The sequence below is a fragment of the Protopterus annectens genome, chromosome 5.part1, assembly GCF_019279795.1.
Source record: "Protopterus annectens isolate FY-2018-M chromosome 5.part1, PAN1.0, whole genome shotgun sequence".
Classification (NCBI taxonomy): Eukaryota; Metazoa; Chordata; order Ceratodontiformes; family Protopteridae; genus Protopterus; species Protopterus annectens.
Window position 1 is genome coordinate 199,022,019 of NC_056736.1, and position 10,397 is coordinate 199,032,415.

Sequence of the window (10,397 nt, forward strand, 5' to 3'; positions counted from 1 at the left end):
TAGATTCTGATAAGGATTTTTATAAAGCCATATACTAACACAGACACACACACATTCAACGATACCTCAGTATCATGAATCCACTATACATCAAACCACAAAGTTGCTTATTGACTCCTTATCCAGGGAATCTCACTGAAGAACACAAGAATAGCGGACTGTTGAACTTGTCCCTAAGCATGACATACACGAAAGGCCATGCTTTATTTTATTTTTATTTATTTTACATTTGTTGACCAGGCTAGTCTAACTGGATACATGTCCATTTTCAGTAGAGGCCCGGGGAGATAAGCTCCATGACACACAGATAAAATAACAGCAAATATCAAAAATAACATCAGTTGTTTATTCTCACTGGATCAGGATTTGATGAATCAAGGTTGATATATATGTATACAAGCATACCCTTCCATTGAAAATGCAAAATGTTGGTCTGCTATTGATTGACACCTAATGGTTGAAGACATTAAAGATCAATTTATGAAGAATCAAAAAACAATAAAACAGTATTTTTGCAGGCAGCCAAGCCCCTTTACACCCTCCACCCCCTCCGGATAATTATAGCTACTAGCTCTGATATCACACTACAGTGGGGAAAGGGCAAATTCCCTGATCTCCACTGTACTGTGATTTCATTGTTAAAAAACAAATATGGTTAGAGGAACTGATTTTTTTTTCTTGTCGATGGAAGCACATTGATGAAAAGTACTGCCCTATTTATGTTTATATCTATGCCTATCTATCTATAATGTATACATGCACACACACACACACACACACACACACACACACACACACACACACACACTCACATATATACATATATATGCACACATACAGTATATATTATGTATATATAGTCAGCGAGTGAGAGAGAATATGTAGATGTGTGTGTGTGTGTGTGTGTGTGTGTGTGTGTGTGTGTGTGTGTGTGTGTGTTTGTGTGTATATGTGTATATGGAACTACTGGAGTTAATCTCAACTTCAGTAGATCAACACCAAAAACAGTGACCAGAAAAGATTAAAAAAAGATCAGCTAATGCACCCTAGTGAACCCTAATACACATGCTTCAAGGCACTACCTCAAACCCTGTAAAAGAAACCTATTGCCTGTTCCACCCACACCCTTCTACCATATACATACTTACAATTTCAAGCTTTCAGTCACTACCCAAAATATATGTCAATATCTAAGGATGGGGACAAAGACTTTCCACAGAATTTAGAATTGTGTGCCATGAATGGGTTCTTACTTAGTCACAAGGTCTGGTATAATGGATGCAGTTCTATAGCTATTGTGCCACTCTACTCAAAGCCTTATTTTTGAGATGTTGACTTTCACTCGTATACCCTGTTGCCAACCTGAACAGGAAGGGACTCAGGACATAAGTGTCGAGGAGTTATATGCTCACCTTGAATATTCTCATTTTATCACTGAGAATGCAAATATAACTCTCACTTCTCAAACACAAGGGCCAACAAGACATTCCAGGGTATATAGTTGTATGCTGTTTCCACATACATAAATCATATATATTTGTAGTACAGAATGCCTTTGGTTTTATAATTTGTATTTCTCAGTCAGTTTCACTTGCTTTGTTGTTCTCATCTCAGTGTTGTCATTTAAAGAAATGCATAATGTAACATATATACGCAAACGCACACACACGAATACAAATACACACAAACACACACGCGCACGCGCACACACACACACACACACACACACACACACACACACACACAGATATATTCAAATCGATATTCCTGCATATTAATAAATACTTCTGAGTCATGTATTCATCTTCCAAAATAAACAACTTTTTTTCCGCCAAACTGTATGTGTTGATTACTTGGAAGTTAACACATAGGCATATGATGTTTTGTTCTTAATGCACTTAATTTCCCACTGCAGCACATGTTTAAGCTTTCACAAATCTCAGAGAACTAATTGTGGGAATGGAAGCACACATCTGTGGCTCTATGACAATCCCCATTATTACTGGAGACCAAAACCACTTTAAAAATCCTTACAACAAGCACAACCTCATTTAACTGCTTATAAATACAAACAAGCAGCAATTGTGAGCAGCTTTTTTCAATGATTTTGCATAATGGTTTGTAACACTAGAAGAGAAAAGGAGACAAGTAATAAATACTCAGTTATCTACAATGTTTAATGAAGTATACAGAGGAAAAAATGGCAAATTATATTTCTAAAATCCTTAACGTAAACAATGACCGCATAACATACTGCGATTATTACATAGTTTAGGAGTTGCACACACACGCTCAAACGCATATACTTTATGTAAAGCGGGTGTATACAGTTGTTATCACGATGATTCCAGTTACTTTGCAGTTTGCACGCTTGCACTCGCCAGCATGCTAGCTGCATAAAGTACACGTACTTCTGACATTAACCACCGAAGCCATTTGACTTTGGCGATGCATTCATGATCCATGCTCATGGCATGGTGCACTGTTGTATTTGCCTTTACCAGATATCTAGGATCCTTAGAGCAGAATGTGCCGCTTCACTTTGTTACTGGGAGTAGTGCTGTTTCGGATTGCATTCCGTATGCCTTTGTGTCCAGTAATCTGCCTTTATGACTTGCATAATAGCCATGCCTCTGTGTTAAATTCGGCACAGTTGGGATATTGCTGCAGTGACGACATAGCTATGTTTGCGAGCCGTGAGCTTCAATCACATATTGAAAGACAAGAATGAAATAAGGACTTTGAGTTTGTTTCAGGCGTTTGTGACAACTTAAATAAATGTATGACGCTTAAAGTGTTACAGCTAACGCATTTTATTCTCCGGGGAAACAGAGAACGCTGCTACGCGTTTGATTATACAGAATGATATCCATATAAGTCGCAAAAAGAATAGATTCCTGCTACATTTGAGAAGAAATCTTTTTTCTGTTACAGAAGCCACCCGAACAAACGTGTATTGCAGCCGAATACCTACGTCTCTATGCTTCATACCCTAAAAATATGGCGTAAAGATACGTTTGTTTTAGTTTTAACTTTTAACGATGGTCTCATTGTATGTATGCAAACATAAGCAATTATTAATCTAAACCAGCACGTGCCTTACAAATTAAAAACTGGCAACTGCCGCCCTTTACTGCCACCTACTGACAATGGCTGGTTATTTACCATTCCGTGCGCACTGACCTCTGCAAGATTTTGGAAAGCCGCTGAAGCTACGAATACGCATTGTGATGTGGAATAATTCTCAAAATCTAATAGCCTAATTTAGTTGAACCTTTGAAAATGCGAATTCCTTACTAGATGTCAGTTTTGTGCAGTTCTGATCATCGAGCTTACTGAAATATAAAATTATTGGCGAACAATGATTAGAAATAACAATTAAAAGTCTACATAGGTAACATGCACAAATTCATTCCAGGAACGTACATCTCAAGTCCAGCACTTGAAGCTACAGGTAGCTCATGTAAAGCAAGCTGATGCTTTCAGCACTAAGTCTGTGTAAAGACCCAGTGGTCGTTTTTGAGTAGCTCTCAGCCATACCATTTAAAGTAAAAGAGGGGCAGGCTATCTAGTGAGTGCACTCCTTGCATCAGAGCAGTCGTACCGATAAGAAGCTAAGCTCTTTTTCCCCACAACTTGCAGTGGTGCATGCACTCTTGGGATGGTCTATGATGAATTGCTGTTTTTAGGATGTACAAATCCAGCACCTTTAGAAGGATGCATCTTACAGGAGTGCGCGTTCTGACATCTGTGGAGCTGGCCGTCACGTTGCCAACGTGTGACAGTCTGTTCAGTCCTTTCCCCGCGCTTAACGGAGGCTGCAGCCTTGAAAGCTCCACTTTCGGGATTTAAATTCCAGCCAGTTAGAATTGCAGCAGCTCTTCAAACGCCTAGATTTTAAATAAAATGGAATCCAATCCGTACCCGTTGATGCTATCTGTATACACACCGGGTCTAAAAATTTGCAGGTAAATGTTAGGAATACTTTGGTTTAAAAAAAAACGTCTATTTTGTGTGTTGTGCACAGAAACGGTGGTGGGGGAGTTTTGTTGTTGTTGTTCCTGCTGTCTCTGATACTGAAAGATTAAACTGAAACTACACTTTTGATTTTGTGCTTGCAAAAATGGATTGAATGGGTCTTCGTAGCAGCAGGATACCCCCTTAAGTAGTAATATGAATTGTTTAGTGAATATTGGATTAGACCACTTTAGGTCAGTTCTTCTCCAAACGTTAACTTTGTCTTGATCCCAGTATAATATTTGTATTATGGAATTATTCTAATGATGTGTTTCCTCTCACCTATAATTACTTAAACTGGATGTCCCTTTCAGCCTCCGATATATTTAACGGAGATCTGACCCAACAACTCCAACTAACCAGTATTCAAGGAGTGTAGCAGTATCCTTGCATTTTCGTCTGCAACTCTTAGTAGGGAAAGACAGTGCTTATGATTGCTGTGCGTGTGTGTGCTTCAGCATTTTTAAATAAAATTTAATGAGTAACCTTTGGTGTTCCAGGATAACTGGTCAGTGCTGTGGAGAAACGCCTTGCGATCATCACTGCCACCTCCATTCTTGTTCCGAAATCGGCGAGAGGGATTTCCTGCAAGTAACGAGATTTGTTTGGGGTGGGTTTCCGAAATACTGAAGTGCCGGCGTAAGGCTCAGTGCATCAAGAATGTTGCAGAGGGAAATTGCAGTCCCCCTCCAAAGGAGACAATTTTCCGTGTAAATGACAGTCGGCACGGTTCCACACGGTCATCTGACTCCTACCAGGAAGCGGGGTTCTTGGAGAAAAGTGGGAATGAGGAAAAAAGGCGCTGAGAAATGGGATTTGTTTTCCACTAGCTGATATTTGGTTATTAAATCACTGACGTAGGTCGTTGGTATTTTTTCGCTTTTAATCAACTCGGGTGTCTTTCACCACAAAGGATGAAGAATACTGACAGCCATTGCTACTTATAATCAACAATTCATGCCTTTGGGATCCTGTTGGAGAGAGATTATTTATTTATTTATTTATTTATTATCTCTCTCACTCTCTCTGTATTTTTTAAATCAAACTATTTAGTTCCTTTACCTGGTAGAGGCCGTATTCGCAAAATGTTCAGAAGCAATTTATGGCTGGAAATGGAAGATCTTGTGATTTCAAAATGATGAAAAATATGGGGTAGGTAACTCATAAATATGTGTATATATTCTCTGAAGTGTGGACGCATACTGTCAGCCTACATAAACGTCTCATTCAAAACAGTATGACTGTTAGATACAACTAGGACATATGTGTGTGTGTGTGTGTGTGTCTTTAATGCAAAAAAATGGGAGCTGGTGTCTCTGCTGTGAGCAACATTCCTTAACAAATTAACAAATAGTTATTAGGGCGTCTGTGGGATATGTAATGCTCTACAACTGCTTAACCTAACATATCCCATTGGATGCAAAAAGATACGTAATTCTTGATTTACTAAAACAGAAAAAAGCACGATGTTGCTTATTATTTATAGTGCACGTTTTAATGTAACATCAGTCAAAAACAATATTAACACGCTATCATTGTTTTCTCTCTGCAGTACTACGTAGTGGTTGGAATATTTTTTTGTCTTTTTTTGCCACAATCGGTTTGGATTATTAGCTGTTTACAATATTAATGCCTTGTTTAAGTGTAGGGTAGCTTTGTACCTTTTAGAGCGCGAGGTGCAGCTCGCAGGCTATAAAAGGGTGCTGTCGCTTAATTGGCAGGATTCTATTGCAGACTTAATTTCTTTTGAGGACAAAACTTTCCCCACCTCAGGAATGTCACTTAGCAGGGCATTCTCAATAGCCATCATGTGGATGCAGGATGCACAGAATGGCACTGTCAGTGGCTTCTCATTTTAAAAATGTACGAGGGGGAGGGGGTACATTTCTTAACACACACACATACACACACATATATACACAGAGAGAAGCTGCAGTAACCATACATTGCAAGTGTGTGATTTTTTTTCTTAACAGTATGGCTTTAAAAGTCGTGGTTATACTGCAAAATGGTGTATGTTATAATACATGCTTATGTGGTTGTCCCTAGTGTTTGAAATGCTGATAATCCGATGTATTTTTTCCACAGGATGTAATATGCAGACGGCTGTCTCTGCAATATCAGCAGATCCGGACTTAAACAGAAAAATGTATATTTGGGTGTTGCAGACGACTGCGTTTGCTTTGACATCCTTTGTCCTTTCGTGGGCAGAAACAGTAAAATCATATGGAGAAATCTGTGACAATGCATGTCCTTGTGATGAGAAGGATGGTGTATTAACTGTGAATTGTGAAAACAGAGGGATTATCAGCTTTTCTGAAATCAGTGTGCCACGTTTTGACAAGTACTATCTTCTTTTATCTGGGAATCTTTTGAACAGACTGTATGCAAACCAGTTAATAAATTACACTGGACTAGCAATCCTGCATCTTGGAAGCAATGAAATACAGGACATTGAGTCTGGAGCCTTTAATGGACTGCAGGGTCTGAGAAGGCTGCATCTTAATAATAATAAACTGGAAGTGTTAAGAGACGATACCTTTTGGGGTCTGGCAAGTTTAGAATATTTGCAGGTTGATTATAACTATATTAGCAACATCGAACCAAACACTTTTAGCAGATTACAACAGCTTCAAGTTTTAATTTTGAATGACAACCTCTTTTCAAATTTACCTATTAATATTTTTCGTTTTGTGCCACTTACACATCTGGACCTGAGGGGGAACAGGCTGAAGATGCTGCCCTACTTAGGCCTTTTGGAGCATATGGACAAAGTTGTTGAACTGCAGCTAGAGGAAAATCCTTGGAACTGTTCGTGTGATATCATAGCTCTAAAAGCTTGGTTGGAAAGTATCTCTTATTCAGCACTGATTGGCGAGGTCATTTGTGAAACTCCTTTCCGGTTGCACGGCAGGGATCTCGATGAGGTATCAAAGCTGGAACTCTGTCCGAGGAAGGTAATTTCAGATTACGAAATGAGGCCACAAGCCCCATTGAGTACAACTGCATTTTTTCACACAACCCCGGCTTCAGTAAACTCCGCTGCCACATCATCTTCTGCTGTTTACAAATCATCTTCAAGGCCACCGAAGGGAACACGCCAGCCCAACAAACCCAGAATTCGACCAACCCCCCGACTCCCTTCCAAAGATGGGTACAACTATGGACCAAGTATTTCCTATCAAACCAAATCCCCAGTGCCTTTAGAGTGCCCCACCGCTTGTACATGTAACCTTCAAATTTCTGATCTGGGACTGAATGTCAACTGTCAGGAAAGGAAAATAGAAAGTATTGCTGCTTTGTATCCCAAACCCTACAATCCCAAGAAGATGTATCTTACAGAAAATTACATCACAGTAGTTTTGAGATCAGATTTCAACGAATCCACTGGATTGGATTTACTCCATTTGGGGAACAATCGGATAACAGTCATCCAGGACAGAGCTTTTGGCGATCTGTCTCACTTGAGACGACTTTACTTAAATGGTAATTTTATTGAAAAACTAACGCCAGAGCTATTTTATGGTTTGCATAGCCTTCAGTATTTATTCCTGCAGTACAATGCCATTAAAGAAATAGAGTCGGGAACATTTGATCATGTACCAAACCTTCAACTGTTGTTCCTCAATAACAACCTGCTGCGTCTTTTCCCCAGTGGTATATTTTCAGGATTAAATTTATCCCGGCTGAGTCTTAGAAGCAATCGTTTCAGCCACTTGCCAGTAAGTGGAGTTCTGGACCAGCTTAAATCTTTGGTGCAGATAGATTTACATGAAAACCCGTGGGATTGTACTTGCGATGTAATGGGCATGAAGTTATGGCTTGAACAACTTAATACAGGGGTGGTGGTGGACGATGTGATCTGTGAATCCCCTAAAAAATTTGCAGAAATGGATATGAGATCAATCAGTTCAGAGCTTCTCTGTCCAGATTACTCTGACATCATTGTCTCTACCCCAACCCCTTCTGCTGCACACATTTCAGAGGCAACAACGGTTCTCACTACATCCATTAAATCCAACACAGAGACCAGTTCTGTTCCACTTTCTGTACTCATTCTGAGTCTCCTTTTGGTGTTCATAATGTCTGTGTTTGTTGCTGCAGGCCTTTTTGTTCTGGTGATGAAAAGGCGCAAAAAACCCCAGAGTGATCGGGCCAGCACAAATAATTCAGACGTGGGTTCTTTTAACCTTCAGTACAGTGTGTACACTAACAGAACTGCACCCAAGGTAAGGACACCTGCAGGCCACGTATATGAGTATATACCCCACCCATTAGGCCACATGTGCAAAAATCCAATTTATAGATCCAGAGAGGGTAATTCAGTGGACGATTATAAAGATCTTCACGAACTGAAGGTAACATACAGTAATCACTTAAAGGAAGAGCGAGAACCCCATCCACGAAGTACATCCTACAGCGTAAGCACCATAGAACCCCGAGAGGACATCCCCCCAAGACAAGATAGTGAACATTTCTATAGAGGGGTTCTAGAACCTGAGAAACACCCATCACCTAGCAGCAATGTAGACTTTAAGTATGGTAGTCAAGCTACCTACAGCTGTGCACCAAACTATGATATAAGACGCCAGTATTTACACCCTGAAAGAATACGAGAAACGATGCTCTATAGCACACCAAGTACTGCTTATGTCGAACCTTCTAGGAGTGAATATCTGGAACTTAAAGCAAAACTTAATGTTGAGCCAGACTACCTCGAAGTTCTTGAAAAACAGACGACATTCAGCCAGTTCTGACTTAAAAATCATAAGTATTTATATACAGGGACAAATCTGATGATTTTCTTTGGCTGATTGTTTTCCTTTTAAGTTCCATGTTAGGGTGAAGTGCCTTGGCACGATTTTCAACTTGGAGGAATGCTCTCGGGCAAAGGGTTTAGATTACTATTATTATTTTTATCTAAATTGTTAACAGGGCAAAACGTTTGTTATTTGAATGACGGCAATTTGAAGTTTCAGTACAGCTTTCTATAAAGATATTCAGGCAGAACTGTAAAACTATACATAGATGTATATGCATACATGTATACGGTGACTGCACATGCTGCATGTATATGTGTATGTATGCATGCATGTATGTATATATTTATGTGTGCGTGTGTGGATACATGTCTGTATTCACATACAGAGATATGATATTTTTTGAGAATATGCACAGTTTGTATTACTGTACTGGAACATTAACCTTCCTCAGCCAAAGTGGCTCTTAAAAGACATTAAGCTTACACCTAAGTTAACTGCAAGTTATTCTGTTCTGAAGGTGTTTGTGTATGCTTTCTGCACTTTTTAAAATAGCAGCGGCCTTAGGGTCATAAAATGTATCTCTGATAAGGGCACATCATGGGAGTGCAATGGAAGACAAATCAGAATAGTCCTTCCTTGTTTAACAGTGAATTGTTTTATTGTAGCTTATTTTTTTTAATATAAAACAATGCCCCTTGTTTATTTTATTGTTTTTCCCTTTTGTGTAATTTTTTAAATGTGTTGCACTATCTATAGAGCATTATCTTCCAAAACTGATCAGCCAGATATTTTGTCAGTAATAAAGTAAAGAAGATCAAGATACTAAAGACAATCGCTGACAACAATAAAAATAAAAATGAAGTGATAGCAAGATACACTTGCACTGAGTAAGTCATGCAACTGGTTGATGTGTAGCTTAGCTAAATCTCCCGAGGGGGACAGCTGATGTAATCAGCTTAAATGTACAATAATGACAAAGTGATATTGTCACAATTTATTTTTGTTTACTTGATAAGATTATTTAACTACCATGGTAACCATTTTCTTCACTTAGAGGAGGAAACATGGATTACATTTGCACAGATCCATGCTTATATAGGTATTACAGAAATGTTAAAAAAGGACAGTATGACGCATATTTATACAATTTAAAGGCCCTGCTTATTTTAAAACCTAATGAAGTATTCATTACTACCGTTAAGCGATGTATAATGGTCTGGCTACTGGTGTGTCACATATTCCAGCACATGTATTTTTAATAATTTTCAAATAAACAACTCTTGAATAGTTTCTGAATAATTTCTGTTGCATATAGATGCATTCATATTCAGTCCTGAAGTAAACAGAGATTGTAAGTTAAACACTGACTCAGATGCACACACATACATATATAGACCCAGATATGCAAACAAGTATTTTGCTCAGGAAGACAAAGGACAAACAAAAATTGCTACTTTGTAAGCTTAGCATTACTTTTTAGATCAGAGTATTGTTTTGAAAATCACAATATCTCAGAATTACACGTGCAATGGCATTATGAAATGCCTATTTACTTATTTGTTACAGACTGCTGTTCTGAACAACAAAATGTTAAGCAGATTACAGTACAAAATAAAA

General features: G+C 38.7%; 1 protein-coding gene across 2 annotated transcripts; it reads left to right on the plus strand.

Annotated features, from left to right (window-relative positions):
• The first annotated feature begins 2,453 nt into the window (after positions 1–2,453).
• On the plus strand, positions 2,454–10,067 carry SLITRK5 (SLIT and NTRK like family member 5). 2 transcript variants are annotated; one of them, XM_044072921.1, is made up of 3 exons: positions 2,455–3,968; positions 4,518–5,169; positions 6,106–10,067. In XM_044072921.1, exon 3 carries the CDS (start codon positions 6,114–6,116, stop codon positions 8,772–8,774), a length of 2,661 nt encoding a protein of 886 aa, XP_043928856.1. In that variant the 5' UTR covers positions 2,455–3,968; positions 4,518–5,169; positions 6,106–6,113; the 3' UTR covers positions 8,775–10,067. The 2 variants fall into 2 exon arrangements, with proteins under 2 accessions (XP_043928857.1, XP_043928856.1); XM_044072922.1 differs by lacking the exon at positions 4,518–5,169 and having other exon boundaries at positions 2,454–3,968.
• The last annotated feature ends 330 nt before the right edge of the window (positions 10,068–10,397 follow it).

Excerpts from the sequence above, each read along its gene's own strand:
- SLITRK5 (XM_044072922.1), top strand. The coding sequence starts at position 6,114 with ATGCAGACGGCTGTCTCTGCAATATCAGCAGATCCGGACTTAAACAGA.